The sequence below is a fragment of the Pelmatolapia mariae genome, linkage group LG16_19, assembly GCF_036321145.2.
Source record: "Pelmatolapia mariae isolate MD_Pm_ZW linkage group LG16_19, Pm_UMD_F_2, whole genome shotgun sequence".
NCBI classification, from domain to species: Eukaryota; Metazoa; Chordata; class Actinopteri; order Cichliformes; family Cichlidae; genus Pelmatolapia; species Pelmatolapia mariae.
Window position 1 is genome coordinate 4,133,364 of NC_086241.1, and position 20,389 is coordinate 4,153,752.

At 36.6% G+C, this 20,389-nt stretch overlaps 1 protein-coding gene across 1 annotated transcript; it reads left to right on the plus strand.

Moving 5' to 3' along the window:
* Positions 1 to 674: 674 nt before the first annotated feature.
* On the plus strand, positions 675 to 18,231 carry LOC134646408 (extended synaptotagmin-3-like). Its single transcript, XM_063500298.1, has 24 exons — positions 675 to 699; positions 1,604 to 1,932; positions 2,049 to 2,090; positions 6,633 to 6,767; positions 7,829 to 7,905; positions 8,007 to 8,076; positions 8,161 to 8,250; positions 8,336 to 8,391; positions 8,482 to 8,602; positions 8,807 to 8,983; positions 9,188 to 9,270; positions 9,503 to 9,551; positions 10,725 to 10,814; positions 10,955 to 11,017; positions 11,099 to 11,143; positions 13,687 to 13,758; positions 14,323 to 14,409; positions 14,711 to 14,860; positions 14,984 to 15,330; positions 15,466 to 15,564; positions 15,669 to 15,800; positions 15,949 to 16,054; positions 16,620 to 16,669; positions 18,192 to 18,231. Exons 1-24 carry the CDS (start codon positions 675 to 677, stop codon positions 18,229 to 18,231), a joined length of 2,535 nt encoding a protein of 844 aa, XP_063356368.1.
* The last annotated feature ends 2,158 nt before the right edge of the window (positions 18,232 to 20,389 follow it).

The following is a 20,389-nucleotide window of genomic DNA, read 5'->3' on the forward strand; positions in this document are numbered from 1 at the left end:
TCAGTTCCTTACTACTGAAGAAAGGTAATGAAATGTTAACGAGATGCTGTGCAGCTGGCTGGGTGAAAACCCTCTCTCCCAGACATAACGGCATCCAGACCAGCTGTCTTTCCATTCTCCATCCTCTTCACAGCTGCCCTCACTTCCTCCTTACCAATCCTCTGCACTTCCTAATTCACTAACTGTCCTCCATCTGTCCTCCCCTCTCTCTCTCCTTTTGTTCCTTAAAGTTCCTTTCATCTTATCAACACACTCTCTTCGCATATTAGTACATTACCATCTCTGCCCTTACACCATAACCTCCTGCACATCCTTTCCAGCTCAATCTTGATGTCTAGCTTAAGTGAAACTGGGACCGTTGTGGGGGCCCACACCAACCACACGGAATTTGATTCTGCTCAATATATTTTCTCTTTTAAACTGCTACTGGTAAGAGTAGATGTTTACAAGTGGGTAATAAAAATGTGAAACATGCATAGTGAAAATGCCAGAATTAATCAGCATTGCCAAAAACAACTATGAAGAAAATGTGCACTGACACAAACAAGAGAAAAAGAATACAACTGAAAAAGAGTAGAACACAAACAAACAAACAAACATTTGTACATATTTGCAGATTTTGCATTCAATTAAAATGGGTGTGAGTTTCATGTGGTTGAACCCACTGCGTGGATATGGGGATCTACATTATGTGGTTAGGTGAGTCATCATTAAATAATAATAATAACAGTAATAATATTAAAAATATTGGTAATAATAACAATATAAGTAATAATACCACCGCCAGTACTATTTGTACCACTACTGATGGTAATGATAATACCGAGAAAAAGACAACAAAAAAATCAAATGAAGCTAAATAAAGATATTAATGAAAATATGAATTGGAATAATGATAAAAGAAAGATGAGAATTGGTAACAAAAAATATATATGATGTTTGCTTGTTGTTAATTACGTCATTTGCTATTTTTCCGTTACTTTTTTTCTTGTCCATGGAGAGAAATGCTGTCTGTTTGGGACTTAAACGAGCACATTAAAGTCGGGTTCAGTGCAGCCAGTAAGAGAGGATCTGTATCTGGATTTGTTAAACTTCATCACTGAGAAATTTTGAGATCCAAAGAGAACCGACACCTTATAACCACATCTCCGTGTGCGTGGAAAGTCCTGACTTGAAGCGCACTACTGACACAGTAGGTGCTAGTAAGGAATCGAAAGTGCAACAACGTGCCTGTGATTGTGCGCTCGTGCCCTGATGACGTTACTGTGTAGTTACAACATCAACAACATGGTGTGGGGTGTTTTGGCACTGACTTACACAGCACCTCCCGGTGCAGAATAGGCATACAGCGTGAAAATCTAAGTTCCAGGTTTGGATTTATTTCCGTCATTTTATCCTGCATATTTATCTTTGTTTAAAAAACAAACAAAAAAAAAAAAAAAACACGGAGAACGTCAAAACGCGAAGGTTTTAGGACTACTATGAGCGGGAGGTAAGTGTGGAGGACTGGTTTGTCTACTTTTCAAATGAAAATGAAATGAAATACTGTATGATCAGTGGGCGAAAAAAATTCTGTGTAGCGTAAGTGCGTTTTCTGAACCAGGTCCTCAGACGGTGTCTGACCCGATGGCACAAAAAACGGCCGAAAGCATCCAGTGCACGGACAGGCTGAGCTCCTCGACTGTTAACCACGTAATAATAGAGTTCGTGATGTACTGCGGGAGAGCGGTGTTCATCTGCTACCCTGTGTATCTGTTAGGCTATCTGGGCATCAACATCAGCTGGGTGTTGCTGTGCGTGTTTATGCTCACCTACTGGAAGAAAAATCGCCAATGGAAAGTCGCCCGGATCACATCAGCCATCGAGTTAGTGGACAATGAAAAACGCGCGATCAAAACCGAGCTGAGAAGTGCCTTACCGATGGCATCCTGGGTATGTTCTGTTTTTCTGTTACAACCTAAACTTCTGAGGAAGGTTTTTAATCATCACACTAACATGCATGACACTGTGACACGTCAACTTCTAACTTTAATGCTTTTCCCCCAAAGGTGCAATTCTCTGACGTAGAGAAGGTTCACTGGCTCAACAAGGTACAGTATTCAAACATTTTTCACATGTTAAGAGTGATATTATCTATTAAGTCCTTTTTTTAAACAGGTTCTCTCGTTGAGATTGAAATCTCTTTTTCAATAAAGATACCAAGACTAAAAACAGGTGCAAGAGTAGTTGCAGATGCACAAATACAACAATTTAAAATGTTCACATTATGCACTGTGATACGCAGAACTTAATTCAAATTAATTCAATTCAATTTTATTTATACAGCGTCATATCACAACAGTCACCTCAAGGTGCTTTATATTGTTAATTAGACCCTACAATAATACATACAGACATCATGACCCCCTATGAGCAAGCACTTTGGCAACAGTGGGAAGGAAAAACTCCCATTAGAGACCTTAAGGTGGATATAGATGCACTCATAAAACAATATCACCATAATCAAGTGGAGACAAAATTGTGGGTTGTGCAATGATCTTGCAGCTTATGAATGAGGTAAAAAAATTGTATATAAAAACCAGATCTTCATCTTTTTTCATTTTTTTAATAGAAAAAGTCTCTTTATCATCCAGCCAGAGTCTCAAGTATTTATAACAATCAACTGTTTCAGCTTTACAACCATAAAAGGTTTGAATATGGACTGTAGGGTGGATGGATACCTTGAGGTGACCTCATTAAGATCAAGTAGAATCCCGCCCATATTTGTAATGTTTTGTTCTTTTCATGCATTTTTAGGCTAATTTATGACGATTGTCATCTTTATTTTGACACAAACATTGGAAGAAAGACGGAAAATGTTGGAGAGAGAACATGTAGGCACACTGCAACCATTCCAACAGTGGATCTGCTGCTTATGCCATATGGAACCTAACAACATGCACCAAATAATGATTTTTAAAGAATTAAAGCAAAATCTGATAGTTTGATACAAATGCAAAATTATGGCATGTTAAAAATCAGTCAAGAAGGAAAAAATGGAGTCATTGTTGATCATTTTATTCAACAATCTAGTTAGACCTAACCAGAACTTGGCACCACTTATTTTTAAAATGTACTGTGCTGCATGTAATGAGAGTCAGAGCTGCCTTACTTGCCCCATATTTGGGGGTTGTGAAGTGGTAGTGCCATGACTCCTGGTTTGAACCTTCTGTCGTTCTATGTGGCGTTTACAGCTCACCCTGTTACATGCATGTTCAGTTAATTGGTGATTTAATTGGCACTGAAGATATGTCCAAATAAGCCCACATCAAATATCATAAAATCTGGTATCCAATACATCAGTTAGTCTGTAAATATTGAATCAGCTACACTTAGGTCCATTAAATCTTGGACAATGATGAGTATTACTACTGTAACTTGCACTCTCCACTTTCTGCTGTGACACAACAAATTTCCTATGTGTGGGACTAATAAAGCTCTCTTCTCTTCTCTTCTCTTCTCTTCTCTTCTCTTCTCTTCTCTTCTCTTCTTTTTTAAAAATAATTTTTCATCTGTATTTTACAACAGTGGATTTGAAATCAAACAGTCAATATATGATAGAAGTGCTGACTTCCAGCTTTACTTTAAAGGTTTTTAAAAGTATAGTATTTTCAGCTCACCTTGCAGATGAGCTTGTGCAGTGATGAGGTGTCTGTCATCCGTCCTTCCATCCACAATTCCCAGGAATCATTCCTGCCAGATTACTGATCAGAGTTTATGATCACCTAATGAACTTATGGGAGTTCCTAAAACATGCTGATGCATGTGAAGGAGGACTTTATGAGACTAAACAAAACAAAACAAAACAAACAAAAAAAAACCTTTCAGAGAAAGAGAGAGACAGAAAGAGCACAAACCTGCAGCCAAATTAACAATCTGGTATATTTGTACAAAGATTCAATGCCCTAGCCAGCTCAGCAACACCAAAAGCAAAGAAAGACCACAGAAGACAACTAAAGTGCATGATAACAGAATTGTTTCCATGGTTAAGAAAAACTTCACTGCATCTAACCAGGCCAAGAACACTCTTAAAGAGGTAGATCTATCATTCACAGAGCAAAAAATCAAATGGACAATGACCCAAAGTATAGTGTAAGAGTTTCACAGGGCAATAATGGATATTGTTCAATGGCCAAGTCAGTTACCAGTGCTCAACCCAGCACAGCATGCTGAATGCAGCGACACAAACAAGCAGCAACTTGTTTTTTGGAATGTATGTGGTATTTGTTTTCAGGCAGAAAGAATAACAGTTCAGGAATACGTGACAAAACAAAAGTTCTCCTCATACAGGAAACAACTTCATTATGTTATAGATTTTAATTGTACCCAGGTCCCTATTCATGAACATAACTGACACAAAAAGAAAGAGTTTATAGAAACAAATGATTTTCTTTGTACAACTCCTTTTTTACTTTGTTAAACAGAAAAAGCAAGCTCCTTATAGAAGAAAAACCAGGAACAAAAATTGGAATGTGATATTGAGGGAAAGGTTATAAAACTAACGGACAGACACATAACAAACCCAAGCCAACAAACATGGGGAGAATTACAGAATATTTTATGTCAGAAAACTGAATTTCTACAACCTAGAAATAACAATTTCAAAGAAAACAATAAATCAAGCAAATTCCTAGCAAATCAACTCCAGCGTAACAAAGGAAAATCACTCACAGTCAGACATTCAGCTGGGCAATATGCACTACAGGAAATTAATAATACCTTTTATAGTCTATCCATATTCTTGCTGGGCAGCAACAGTGCTAGCCACTGTGCCACTGTGCTGCCATATACTTTATATACTTTATATACCTTTATATACCTTTTATATACCTTTTTCTCTTGGCTCTTGACGGAGGCGGTCGCACTTTCTCCTTCTCCCTCTCCCTCTCCCTTATCTTTCCTGCTTGGCTTCTCATGTCTTTTCTCTAACCCTAAGAGAGTCTCCCAGACTTGTTCTCTAAAAACCTAAAGAAGAATTATGGATTTGATCAACTGGTCCCTTAACGAAACTGACAACTCCTGGGCTTGGGAGAGCCTGATTGTCCTGCAGAGACGTTTGCTGCTGGATACTCGATGGTCGGTTGCATCGGGTGTCTGGCGACACTCTCGATGGATGACATTGAATGACATCTACCAATTCGGAACCATGATAACAGAGTTCTGGCTGATTGGAGCTGGCTCGGACCTGGCTTATCGAAGAACAAGAAGCGGCTACAGCTGTTCAAAATCCCACAAGGCTGGCCGACATGATGCAGTTTGTTCGCACTAACCAAAACAGCTACCATCTTCATCTCATGCCCCCCCCCCCCCCCCCCCCCCCCCCCCCCCCCCGGCACCAGCTGGATGCTCAAGGCAAAAGCTGACGGGAATAACAATTCTCCCTTAGATAACAAGACTGTAAGACTGTATTGTGACTCTCTCCCTCCTCATTCACTAATAAAGGTTATCTTATCTTATCTTATCTTATCTTATCTTATCTTATCTTATCTTATCTTATCTTATCTTATTGTTATTACTGTCATTTCTATTCTGCTGAAATTAACACAATCCAGAAGATATTCAGTTATTCCTCTATAACACGAACTTACCTCGTTTGTCTAAAGTAGATACAGATTTCTTAGACTCTGTACTTTACACTGTACTTTACTTCAAATGCCTGATGACAAGATACCAGGCCCTGATAGATTCCCTGCTGTATTTCTTAAACATTTCAGATCAGTGGTGGCAATGCTTTTCTGCAGAACTGTGACAGAGATCAAAAACAGTGGTCAAAACCAGATACAGACCCTACTCTTCCATCTAAATACTGACATGTGTCATTTATTAATACAGACATTATTCCTCCTTTTCATGGTTCCTCTCAAATTTGGCTTTGGAATGTTATTCATCATTGTATAACAACTTTATATCACACACAAAAGGCACGATATCACAATGTTTTACTCTTCAGAGAGCAACCACTGTCACTCTTATTATTTGCAATTTCCATTGAAACACAGCAGGTGATGTCCATAGTTTCTACACCTCAGACATCACTGATGGCAACATGTTATCATCAGGCATTAAAAACAGGTTTTATATTTAAAACCATGTTAATTTGGAAAACTACTTTTGAGTGCCTGAAAATGGCTCATTATGTATAAAAACTGTAATTGCTAAAGAAGTTCTTTTGTTAAACCCCTGACTGCACTTCAATCATGTTTTGTTGTATGATTAAAATCCGTTGTGAACAGATGAACAAAAGGGTCTTTGTCCAAAAACGGATGGACCTGATTACCATATGTGCAGGTGCAGTTAAGGCCCTGGTGATCTAGAGTATACAAAACCTACACCTTGATGCATAGTAATGAAGACAGAAGGTCAAAGTCAGAGATAAATTAGCTGAAAGCAACATGGAGACTGCAGGAAGTGCAAACTATATTAAATAATTACTAACAAAAACATTTTACAAATAAGTTGTAATTTTAGAAAGCTAAACAAAGCATTTGATACATTAAGCCTTTTAGTGTTAATCTCAGTTAACGTTGTGAGTAAATTTCAGTTTGCTATTCTGAATCAAGTGTTCACATGTTTTTTTGGTCATGTGTTGTCAGGTGTTGAAGCAGGCGTGGCCTTTTTTTGGGACGTACATGGAGAAGCTACTTAGAGAAAACATCCAGCAGTCCATCAGGTTCTCCAGTCCTTCACTGAAAACATTTACTTTTACCAAAATCCACTTTGGGCGCATTGTGAGTGTCTTTGATTTGTGCAGTTCTGAAAAAGTACTGGGTCTGTCATGGTCCTGTGGCTGTTACCCAGCATTTTGAGCTTTTTGCACTTTGAAGTTTTGTTTATTTTAATTATTAATTTAATTCTTGGCTTATTTAGTGTTTACATTTACTTCATTTATTCCGTGTTCTGTGTATTTTGTTTTGTTCCTAGTTCCCAGTTGCTTTAGAGTTTAGTTCTTCCCTCAATGTCACTTCCTGTTGCGTTGAGTCTCCTGCATTGAGTTCATTTGTGTGTTTTCCCTGTTAAGTTTTGCTTTTCCTGCTTTATTTTGTGAGTTGGTTGCTTGTAGCGTGCTTCGTTCCACTGTGTGTATATATATATACATATATATATAGTTTCTGTCTCCCCTTGTCAGCACTTCTGTTCACCTTTCTCAGTGTTCCATAGCCCTAGTATGTTTCCAAGTTTGTTGTTTTTCAGCAACTTTTCAGTTATACTGTGGTACCTTATACTTTGCTTCTTTTCTGAAATCTGTCAACGATCTAATCAGTGACTCGTGTTCAGTCTGCACTTGGGTCCTCATCTCCCTACACATTACAGGGCGACTGTAATGGAAATAAAAACAGAATGCAATGCAAATCTCATAAATCTGTATTTCATTCACAACAGAACACAAAATATGTCAAATATTTCAACTGAGAAAATACATCATTTAAAGAAAAATGTTAGCTCATTTTGAATGTGATAGCAAAAACACGTCTCAGAAAAGTTAGGATGCAGTCATGTTTACCACTCTTCTTTCTGCTTCTGATGTTTTTAGTTGGTGAAAGTTCTGGTCTTAAAATGGTCCATTTTCTCAGTTCTACTGTGAATAAATTATAGGTCTGTGGGATTTGCAAATCATTGCATTTTGCTTTTATTTACATTTTGCACGGCGCCCCAGCTGTTTTTAAATCGAGTTTGTATTTGTTCTGCTGGAAATCCAGCCTAATATCCAGTGACATTTATTCATTGGAAATGTGTTGGAGATGATGTGTTGTGGCTGAATGGTTTTCTTTAAATGCTTCTTTATTTTCAGCCTCTCAAGATCACTGGAATAAGAGCATACACACATGAAGTGGAACATAGGGAAGTGATTCTGGACATGAACATAAGGTCAGTCAAACACATTTTTTTTTTACTTTAAATTCCAAGTCGTGTGCAGGATGTTTTCCCTTGCCATCATTTATGTCTGACCAGCTCAGTTTACTCTGCAGTTATGACGGTGATGTGGACATTCGTGCTGACATGAACTCAGCAATGACAGCTGGTGTGAAAGGCGTTAAAGTGAGAATCTCATTTTCCTGTTTTCTCTCCATAATCTGTATCACATGTTTACTATTCTTGTAAAACTTTCCCTGAATCTTCCAGCTCCAGGGGATGATGAGAGTTATTTTAGAGCCTCTTATTGGTCAAACACCGCTGGTGGGAGGAGTCACTTTTTTCTTCATTCGCCGCCCTGTAAGTGGCCACAGATTTTCTCAGTGTGGAGTTGTGAGAAGTGTAGTTGTGTGTTTAATATTATCTAAAGCGCTCTTTTTTTCAGACATTAAAAATAAACTGGACTGGCATGACAAACCTTTTGAGCAGCCCTGCCTTTAGGTCAGAGAATCTTTAAAAATAATCCTATTATTACCGATTCATCCAGAATTTTTGATGTTTGCTTGTCTCACTCCATCTTTCGCTTTACAGTTTACTGTCAGAGGAGACCATCATGAACATCATTGCTTCTTTTATAGTGTTGCCCAACCGCATGTGTATTCCCCTCATAGACCAGGTCAAAATGGACCAAATGAGGTTTCCACTTCCTCGTGTATGTACCATCACATTTCCAATTCACACATTTAGCTTCACCTTATAACTGGCAGCTACTTGGATTTTTTTTATAAGCACAGTGCATTTTACGATAACAAAAAAAATATGTTAACTATTTGCTCTTTAAACCTATTTTTACCTTTACTTGTTACTTATACAAAGACACTATCATTTATATGAATCTTGTGTTTTTTTCTCATAGGGGGTGGTGAGGGTCCACTTGCTGGAAGCCAGGGACCTGCTGGCCATGGACACATACGTGATGGGTTTAGTAAAAGGCAAATCAGACCCCTATGCCACACTCAGAGTGGGCAACATACACTTCAAAAGCAAGACCGTGAAAAAGAATCTACATCCAAGATGGGATGAAGTGTATGAGGTAGGCTAACACAAATTCCCCCACACAAAATTCAAACACATGACTGTATTTCATACCCAGTAATGCTGGGTGTGTCACTCATCTTCGGTTTTACTTGTTTCATTGTATTGTTGTACAGTATCAGTATCTAATATTCCATTTTCTGCATGTAACCTTGTCGTCTTAGTGCTTTTAAAAACGTCCTCGCTTTCTTTATCTGTGCAGTTTGTTGTCCATGAGGCCCCTGGCCAAGAGCTAGAAGTGGGGCTGTATGATGAAGATGTAGATAAAGATGATTTCCTTGGAAGGTATGTCATACAGTTTTGAGTTATCATGATGTTTTTCTTGGCTTTTCCTTATCTCATCATGCAGGTCGCAGTCCTCGTGCAGAGTCAGTTATGCCTCAGTAAATTTCTAAGAAAAGCCCTTCTCAAAGTTCCTGGCATCAGTAGATTCTTACCTATGAAGAGCTTATAAAAAATCTAACTAATATTGACATTAACAGTGTGGTTTGTATTTTACATTGGCTGTCTGCTTTAGCTATAACCTCGATTTGGGAGAAGTGAAGAGTGAGAAACAAATGGATCAGGTGAGATCTTTTACCCTGAATAAGCTGACAAATGAAAAATGTATCTAAAATCAGGGTTAATGGAATTGAAATTGAAAGAGTGTACGAAAATAAATTTCTTGGAGTGATAATTGATGATAAGCTGAGCTGGAAGTCTCATATAAACCACGTGAAAGCAAAAATTTCAAAAGTCATTGCTATTCTCTACAAAACAAAGCATGTCCTGAACAAGAAATCATTATACACACTTTATTGTTCTCTGTTGCTTCCATATATGACTTATTGTCTAGAGATATGGGGTAATGCATATAAAACAAATACTCTTCCTATTTTCGAGTTACAAAAAAGAGCTATAAGAATTATAAATCAATCGAACTATATAGAACCAACTAACATTTTTTTATTAATCTGAATGCCCTGAAATTTTATGATTTAATTGAATATAAAATGGCACAGATAATGTATAAAGCACAAAATAACTGTTTAAAGCTGTTTAAAGTCAGAGAGAGTCAATATGACGTAAGGGGAACAGATTTCTTAAAAAAAACAAGATAAGGACAAACGTAAAGCAGAGATGTGTTTCTGTTAGAGGAGTTAACTTGTGGAATAGTTATGACAGTGATTTAAAAAGGTGTAGTTCATTTTCCTTGTTTAAAGACATGTTTAAAAATAGAGTATTAGAAAAATATATAAATCAAGAGTGAAAAGAGGAAAAATAATAATACTGAAACTCTTGGTTGTTTTGCTTTGATTATTTTAATGAAATTTAATTTATTGTAGTTACTCATCTCAGGTGGAAAGTTTTTGCTTTGCTTTGCTTTGTTTTGTTTTTTGTTTGTTTGTTTGTTTGTTTGCTATGTTTTGTTTTACTCTTTGCTTCGAGCCCTATGTACATGAGTTGCATGCTAAAAGATCTTCTGTTAAAGGGTTGGCGTAATAAGCATGTGCTTCAGCCAATACCTTTTGATTAGCTTTGTCTCGTGCTTTCTTGCTTTGTGGCAGATCTTTTTTCTGCATTCACTGAGATATTTGAATACTAATCAACAGATCAATATTCAATATTCAATAGATTAATCTTCATAACACAACATTTCTGTACCACAGTGCACTGTTTCATATAAAATGCATGTGGTACCATTTTCCCTGGTTTTCTATTTGTACTAAAGCCTTTCAAACATCCTCTTACTCTTGCAGTGGTTTCCTTTGGAGGATGTACCACACGGTGAAGTTCATCTTAAGCTCCAGTGGTTTTCCCTTCAGACTGACACTAGCCTACTGCAGGAGGTACAGCAGCCCACTATTTCTTCAACATAATATTCGAATTTGTATATTTCACTTTGAACTAAAAGCAGCAGCTGTATGTGTGTCAGTGTCCAGCTGCTGTGGAAATCACATTTCTTTCCTCTCACAACATTTTCTTCCAGTCCAACGACAACTTTGCCTGTGCTATACTTGCGGTGTATCTGGACAATGCCACAGATCTACCTGTAAGCACCTTCTGTTGTTAAGTAGTATTGTTCTTGTTGTTGTCATGCAAATGTGCTCAGCTGTATTTTTGTCCTGCTTAGAACTCAGACCACCAGAGGCTCAGGAAGAACTCAAAAGAAGCGCAGGTAAGACGACAGCTTTTTTAGCATTAATGCATCACGCTGTGTCCTTGTTTTTCTTGTTGCAATTTGTTTTAATGCCAAATTTATACAGATATTTGGATCAAATGTGCAATATTAGCTCTAATAATAGAGACGGCAAAGCAAGTCCTCCACTATCACTTGTTTTGATCACGTTGAGGACCCTTATATCTTTCTATCCTAAACATGTTTATAAAAATATCCGTGATTTTGGGGGGTTATTGGGAGCCCAAAGCTTATTGAGTTTGCCAGTGAGAGTATGTTTTCTTTTACAATAATAGATGAGCATATTAAAAGAAAAGCTTTGTTTTACTTTTATTTACTTCATTTCATTGTCCTGCAGCTGATAGTGCTTTTGGATATTGATGCCAAAAAGCCATATCAGTCAGGTCATCTGCTTTCTGTAGGTGTTCTAGATGTGCCTGTGCGTGTTCAGAGGTGGTCTTTCCAGTTTGTCTGGTGCATGCCTGTAATTGTATATGCCTGTGTTATTGCCAGCTGCTCTTCATCTAACTCCTTGAACCGAGACATGTTCAGATTAAATTTCCCAGCCTTAAGAAACATGCAGGAAGGAAACTTAGAACATGGAGGAAACAGTCATTTTTTTTTTTAAATTAAGGTTCTACTTTCACAGATTTCATAATTGATATAAATTCCATTCATTTGCTATTTTAGCTAATTAAAAGCCAACTGGTAGAATTATTAAGGATTTTTTTTTTTTTTTTTTAAATAACAAAACTCTTTTACTCTTTTCTCAATTCAAGGTTTCCTAATTTCATTAGTACTGTCCTCTGCTGGTTATAATATGAAAATGCAGGATAAAAGTAAACTGAAAACTTAATTTCTTATCTTTATGCATCATTATTTGGAAGTGCAAAGACAGAGGTTGGCCATTAGTATTTTTTCTGCTTCAGTAATGATTCTCAGCATAAATGTTTTTCTTCTTCCTCGTCTTAGTTGGTGTGGTTTATTACAGAGTTGAATAAAGAATGTTCCACTTTACTGTTAGAAGACTCCTGATTTTGGTTTTGTACAAGCCAAATAATATTTTCATGAAAGCGTCATAAGAATGCTACCAGAGAATCCAGGTGAAGTATGAAATAGTAAAGTAGTTGCAATTATATTTTTATATAATCCCACTCAAACTCATACATACATTTGATAAATGACATTAACAAATCCATAGAGACACTATGAACCATTCTCCTAATGCAACTTCATCCTGAGTGTTCGCATTCCTCTGTCACTGTGACCTCACGTCTGACCCCTTTTTTTGTGAGATATGTCTATCATGTTCACAAGAATGGCTGTCACAACATCGCAACTTCATGATATTATAGCAAAAAAATATTTTAAATTACAATGTAATTATATTTAGCTACAACTGCTTAAAGGGTAGGACAACTGAATACGAGGCTAGCAAGTCTGGTTTTTACTGGAAACAAAGAAATAATTATAATGTCAGTAAATTTACATGGTCTTCAAGTGATTTTAAATGAAGCATATGCCATTTTAGGCAGTGAATGAGTGACTTTAAGTGTTGCATAATTTCAGGTAATTTGGAGGAAAGAAGAAACAATCACATAATAATCTTGTAAGAATTTTGAGTAGTGCCTAAATTATGGGTGTTTTACAGGAAATGGGATACAAATTAGACTGTAAGTACTTTTAAGTACTTCATAATGTCTCTGCAATTTTGTAGAAAACAATATTTCCTGTTTTACACTGTAAATATTTTTTTTAGGGTCTCAGGTGTGTTATGGTGTTGTGTGGTTCCACAGGAACACAGCAACATGAATATTAAACACAATTTAAAAAAAAAAAAAAAAGCCAGATTAATCCACTCCATAGTACAGCTCCCAAAAGTACAGGATATTTATGATGTAAGATCGCTTCTATAAAATGATTATGAAATTAAACAGTGCTTACAATTGGTTATGCAGTAATTACATTTACTTACAGTATAATTAGTTCTTTGTTTCCTGTAAAAAGCTGACTTGTTACCTCCCTTTTGTGCCTACCTTTAAGGATTTTTGGGTAAATATAATTACACAGTAATTTCAAATAAAATTCAGTGAAATTCCATTTAATTACATTGGACTTGATCTTGGTCTAAACAACTGTTACCAAAAATTTGAACCTCTGTTTTGACTCTTTTCTGCAAAATCAACTACATTTAAAATATGAGTATAAACAACCAGATAAACTAGTTCTTCAAAACACCTTTAAAGTCAATATAAAAATCCAAAATATTCACCCGGTTATAGGAAAAAGCTCACAGAGACCTCACAAAGCACACAGAATTCGTCACATAATTATGACAAAATTCACACAAAAAACAGGAAAAAATTATGGAACAGATGTAAACTGCTACCTAACCTGGTTGGCAGAGGTTTACAATTACAAGGCAGGTTTTATGTTTTTAATATTGACACTGACTGAAAGAAACAGATCCACTTGACCGTATTGGAATTGGAATAGAGCTCTACTGATGTTCTGACCACATCATTGTTTTGCTTTGTTTTCAGATCACAAAGAGAGCAGCCTTTCCCAACAGCTTTGTTGAATTTTCCATTGACAGCAATGTTCAGAAAAGCAAGGTATTGCTCTCACTTTACCATAAAAACACATAACCTTCCCCTATGATATCAAATATGATCATTAAAGCTGTTATTATAGCTGTATGGGCACTTGCTTTAAATGGTAATGCTTCACCTTTTTTCATTAAGTTACAACTTGTTATGAATGAAAAAGATCACTTGTATGATATTTACAGATTTTAGACCATTTCTTGCATTTCTTATTTATCTAGTTCATAAAAGCCTAAATTCAATAAAACTGAAGAATAGTTTGGGACGAGAGGCCATCTGAAAATGAGCACCTACCTGCATTTTTGGCAAGATTCAAGTCTTAAAATCAATTTTTGTCATTTCTGGTTTCAAATAAGAACGTGTGTCACGTACCTACCAACAGTTTTAAGCAACATTTTTAGGTTTAGTGAGCCAAAATAAATACATTTTGACTGCATTTTATTTGGAAGCATTTTGACTCTAGATCAGTGAAACTATTATAAAGTCCGTTGAAAAAATACTGCAGTTACAAATGCATAGCACAGTAACTGTGTCATCTTTTTGCAGTGAATAACTTGAATTACTATTCTCCAGGTTGTGTATGCTTCCAAAGACCCGGTGTGGGAGGAGGGCTTCACCTTCTTTGTGCGTGACGTCAACACGCAGCAGCTCTTTGTTCAGGTTTGTTATTTATCCCAGAACAAATTGCTGTCAAAAACAACCATTTGGAAAGTATTGTATATAAAAACTTGATTATAATCACTGCTGCTAATAAAAAAATATATATATAGTGCTATATTTATCATGTTCCCAACCACATTTAATTTTCCAATTTTGACTCAGAATGAAACTTTTACTACATTTGACACGAATGATTCTGAAGCATATTCTGAAACCAGACCTCTTTCAGTCTATCTGATCTCTTCATGAGGTTAATGTAATTTGTGTTTTTTTAAATATGTTTTTTGTTCATGTGGTTCAGGTCAAAGAGCCTGAGAAGAAGAATCCACTCGGTGTTCTCAACTTGCCCCTCAGTCGCCTCCTCAACACCTTAGACCTGACTCTAGACGAGTACTTCCTGTTAGAGCACTCTGGAGTAAAGAGCCAGATCAAACTGAAGGCCACGCTCAGGGTGGGCAAGCATACACACACCCATCTGTCTTCCTGTACAAAGCAAATGTTCTCTGTTGGTTTCCTCATTGTTTTATTCACCTCCGTCATAAGTAGCATTGCTCATGTCTTCTATCTCACACAGATTCTTAATTTGGAAGAGCCTCCACCCAAGACTTTCATCAATCCTCCTTCAGAAGTCAAACAGCAACAGGCCAGACAAGCAGGGAATACCTCAGTCTCCAGTCCCTCCGATGCTCCATCCTCCTCTCACACAGTTTCCTCCAACAATACCCCTGGTCCCTCTACTCCGAACCAAGAGGTAGCTTCACCAAATCAAGGTTATTTAGCTCAAGGCCGTGGCTCCTTCCAGGCATCTAGGAAAAGGAAATCATCAGCGAATGTGCGCCGGTTCACCTCTCACAGCCTGCTGTCACAGAATTCCATCACTTCATCCAATTTTGACCCCTCAGATGAATTCTTCTTTCCAGAGTGAGACTTTTTTTCTCTGTGTGTCCTTTAATGTTAACTTCTAACCTTTCCAAAGATATCCTGAACTGAGCTGGATGCTGCATTTTTAAAAAAGTATAAAAATAAAACTGACCTTTGCAATTTTTTTCTTTTTAGAGCCATTAGGAATCATCAGGGTTCATTTGGAGAGATTGAGCTAAATGTACGCTACGCAACCCTGAAACATAAGCTTATAGTCTTTATTATCAGATGCAGGTATGTCACAAAAATCTGTCCTCATTACTATTTAAGTTATTAAAAGGCTTTAATTAAAATCTAGAGAAACAGTTCTCCTAAATACCGTGGCCTCTCCCACACAGGAACTTATTGCCCTGCAGTGAGAACGGCACAGACTCTTATGTCCGCCTGTATCTCCTCCCCGACCAAACCTGGAAGCATCGTAAGAAGACGCATGTCAAGAAGAGGATGATCAATCCCGTCTTCAATGAAAAGTAAGTCTAATACGCTCATTCACCATTTTCTATTTGTTTGTTTGTTGTAAAGGAATAATTTATATTTTTATACTTTGTAGTTTGTGTATCTTTAAAGCAGACACTGAGATGGTGTCACTTTCTTTTCGTTTACCTGCTTTCATCACAGGTTTGAGTTTGATGTGTTACTTCAAGAAGCACAAGCTAGGAAGTTGGATGTGTCTGTGAAAAACAACAGCATTTTGGTCTCTCGAGAGAGAAAGGACATAGGTTCGGTATGTTAAGCTAATTTTGAAGCTGAACTACTCATTTGGTATTGATGTCTTAAAATATATTTAAAAAATATAAAACTATATATGGAACAATATTTATACATGTACATTTTTCTTTTACATATTTATGCTGACATTTGCTTTTTATTAAAAAAAAATCCTAAACATATATTGCATGGTTCATGAAAATATAACTTGAAAAATATTTTTTTTGAATATTTTTAAATAACCAGTACTGCTATCATAACAATTGCAACAAAAATAAGCAATATTTTTTTGTGCTAATAACACTCATGCTGCTCCTGGTAAATTGTGTATTTTTTTTCCTGTCACAAGCTTCAAAGCCTTAAAAGCTTAAAACTCTCTAACTCAGCTAAACTGTTTTATGTGTCTACTCATTCTTCAGACAAATATAAGACCTCTCATTTTCCTACTTTTCTTCATTGTGGTTTAAATATTTATTTTATTTTCTTCATATGTGGCATAAATTGAAATCCAAGCTGCTTTCACTATCACACTTTTGCAGCTTGTTCCAGACAATTAATGGCAGTTTTGCTTCTTTTTGCAGGTAATAATAGATTTATCAGAAATGGATCTAGTCAAAGGCGTCACAGCGTGGTAAGGGGCCCAGTTTTCTCTTATTACGATTAGATTTATGTGACACTGAATGTGAATGTGCTGACTTTAAGTATCAATACTTCCTTCTTTTATTGTCTTGCGGTCATCAGTTTGTAAAGAAAATCCTCCCTGACCAGCTTAATTAAAGGAACAGTTTGAGGAAAATTCACATATTGACTTTCTTGCTGGGAGTTAGATAAGATTGATGGTTTTCTATTCCTCTGTCTTATCTGGTGGTAAATGAAGCTCCAGCCTGCAGCTCATTGACTTAGCACAAATAATGGAAACAGCTACAGCGGCTTTGTCCAGCAGTAATAAAATCTGCCTGCACCTTTGTTGCTGGGCACCTTTTAACTGGTTCCCTTTTTTCTATATAACTTCCTGGAACTTCCTTGCTGCTTTTATGGAAGTCTCACATTGTTTTTGTACCAATTACACAATTGTGAGGTATAAGAAGACAAATGTTTCTGTGTTCCTGTGTTTTAGCTCATTTAGCTGAAGTACAGATAAACTTGTGCAAACACATGACATCCACCAATCCATCCATCCACAGTTCACGAGAATCACTATTTCATCTACAGTATTGATCAGATTACAGAGAACAATCACAATTCCAAAAATGTGAGGAAAATGTGTAAAACATAAATAAAAATAGAATTCAAAATGATTTGCAAATATATATAAACCCATAATAGAATATAGAATTTAAACATATGAAATGTTTAAACTGAGAAACTTTCAAGAAAGTATTACCTTATTTCAAATTTCATAGCTGTAACATGGTCCAGAAAAGTTGGGAGAGGGCAACAAAGGGCTAGAAAAGTAAGTGAAACTGAAAAGAAACTATTTTTTTTTGGCAACAGGTTATTAAAATGTTCAAATATATTAAAAAACAAGTAAAGACTTGCAATCTAAGGGCTTACACATCTGGAAAGTCACTGTCACTGCTCAAAGGTATAAACAGGTTTTAGAGGAACTTATGCTCCCGTCCAGGTGATGCCTTTTTCAAGGAAAGGCCTTGCATATTTCAGCAAAAACAATAATAAACTGCACCTGTTAAAACAGGATGGCTGATCTCTTCAGATGGCAAATGTTTGTGTGCTTTTAAAAGACGAGTGTTAAACATGATTTGGAAACAGTTATGCTATGGTTGTTACGTAATAATGGTTCCAACCTGAACTCATGGTGAAGTTCCATATTTGTTATTTTATCTGCACTTTTCCATTTTGTCCATTTTCAATTTTCACAAGTCAGATTCCAGTGAAACAAGATCAATTTTTCATGAATGTGACTCTGCGAGCCTCCTTGACATCTCAGTGGAAATGAATTCTTATTACTTTGTGCAATAGAGCCACCCAGTAACAAGAAAACTCATTTAACTTGCAGCAACAACACGTTTTTTAAATAACTGGTTGACCAAATCTGGTTGCAGGGCATGGACCCTAAAAAACCCCCAGAGTGTACATGCTTATTTTTTTATCCACACGATCTAATGAACATTTCATGCTTCTTTTCTCTGAAGGTATGAACTCACTCTGCCTGAGCTGAGGAACTCCATGTAGGAAGTGGAACAGAGAAATACTTCTGTGTGCTGCGATCTCTGATATAAGAAGTCAGTCTGGTTTCCAGACAGTCCTACTGAAGAATAAACCTGAGAGCATTCTGGTTCTTTTGTTTCCACATGTTTTCTGGATAATATAACAAAAACCAGTGGTTGTTAATAATATAATTTCTAGGCATTAGAAAATATTCGTTTCTCTACAGAAACAAAGCAATGTCTGTATTTTTAACGTTTTATCTGAGCCAAAGCTACCTTTGTAATTTTGTGTAAATAGTTTTTACAGTTTTTATGCAATATACTGAGGGTAATAAAATAAATAAAAGAAATGTGTAGATGAGTCAATACAGGGCAAAGAATGTTTACACACTTTGATAAACACTGAAATGCACAAACTCATACTTAAAATATTTTACATGTCAGTTACCGATATAGGGAGAAGTACGATATGCATTTTAAACCTGAAGACCTCAGACCAGCTACATTAATCTATTTTAAAAACTCACTCATAGCCTTTATGAATAGCTTTAGTTGTCAGTTGAATAGTTCATAGCTCAGTTGGTATTTGGTAAATTGGTTTCAACAGGCATCAGAATATCAGAGTGACTCTATTATTAGACTGTCAAACATTGATGGTGGGATAGTAAAGACTTTGTCTTGACTAAAATTTTAATGTTTTGTATTAATTATTGAGCACAGAACCAGTTTCAGGTTGTTGTTTTTGAGCTGATGTTTAAAGTGACTTTTATTTTTACTAATATTTATGGAAAATAAATATCATCCAATAAACACATGGTGTATTTGAAATAATTTCAATAAGTGTATGATCATAACAGATTTCTTCATCTTGATCTATCTTTGTGTATCTTTATTTTACAACATCATTCATTCTTTGAATGTATTGAGGAAATAAGAATAGGTATATGCAGGCACAGTGAGTGTGCAGGAATGTTTTTTTTTCTATATTCAGTTATTATAAGATAGAAATATCTCAAAGAATGCTGAAATGAAACCTATGAAGTATAATTACGAGGAGCATAAACTAAAAAAAATGTTTATGGGAAAGTATACAATATTATATAGAATATATGAAGTGCGTCTTTATTAAACACGGTTTTGTTTTTATTGCTTTTCTTATTGCTCTTAGTTTCTTTGTTTTCCACTTCCCAGCGCTGTATCGGAAAGGGGGCAGTCCCACCACGTGCCACACAATGAAAGGACTCGCTCACCTAAACATTGATGTTGCCAGGGGAGATTAAAGTCTAACAGACCCGCGAGGACTTTCACGACATAACGTGAAACACAGAAACAGTGTTCACGACAGACACAAAAACTCCAGAGAAAAGCAAATAAAACGTCAATTATTTTAAATATGAAGCTTTAGATTTTTGTTGCTGTTCTACCCAAACGTCCACGCGCGCGGGTCTTCCTGTTGTCCACAGGTGTTTACGCGAGGTCACCGTTAACCACTTGGCAACTGCCCTAGCAACGGCACAGAGCTTCGTTAAAGAGTTTAGCGGTGGTTTTATGGGAATTTGGCACAAATATGAGTTCAGCGAAGAAAAGAAGAACTATCACAGGTAGTCGCTCACTTTTGCCACCGAGTCCAGCACAGGTAAGTTCAGAATACCTGAACTCGAATATCGTCTGTGTTTCTGTGCTGCTAACTGACCGCAACAAAAAAGTTAGGAAACCGGTGTTAGCGCACTGCGGACGTGAAGTCCAGCCTGTGTGTGTAAAGAAGACAAATGAAAGCTTAAACCTGGTTGTTATAGCAAATTATTAAAATAGCTAATTATTGAAGTTAATTATTTTATTTATTCACTTATTTATGTGTATGCCTGCTTTCATTTAGGTTAGCTTAGTCTTATTTGTTTTCGGGGGCGGGGGGGACGACGACTTACCTTGAACCATAATAGATTCCAGTATTCTGGAGTCAAATGTCAGAAGTCATTATTATTAACAGTTAAAGCTTGGCTGGTATTGGGTCGTACAACAGGACAGTGATCTGATGCACGCCAGTAAACCTCCAACAGAGCGGCTGAAAAAAAAGAAAAGAATCCAGGCTCTGCAATGGCCCACTCAAAATTCAAACCTCAACCCACTGAAGTGCTTTCGTTGGATCTTTAAAAAGAGGTGTGCATAAATGACTGGTCTCAGAC

Excerpts from the sequence above, each read along its gene's own strand:
- LOC134646408 (XM_063500298.1), top strand. The coding sequence starts at position 675 with ATGGGGATCTACATTATGTGGTTAG. Across the intron at positions 8,392-8,481 it reads TTGAGCAGCCCTGCCTTTAG|TTTACTGTCAGAGGAGACCA; the intron begins GTCAGAGAATCT and ends TTCGCTTTACAG. Across the intron at positions 8,984-9,187 it reads GATGGGATGAAGTGTATGAG|TTTGTTGTCCATGAGGCCCC; the intron begins GTAGGCTAACAC and ends TTATCTGTGCAG.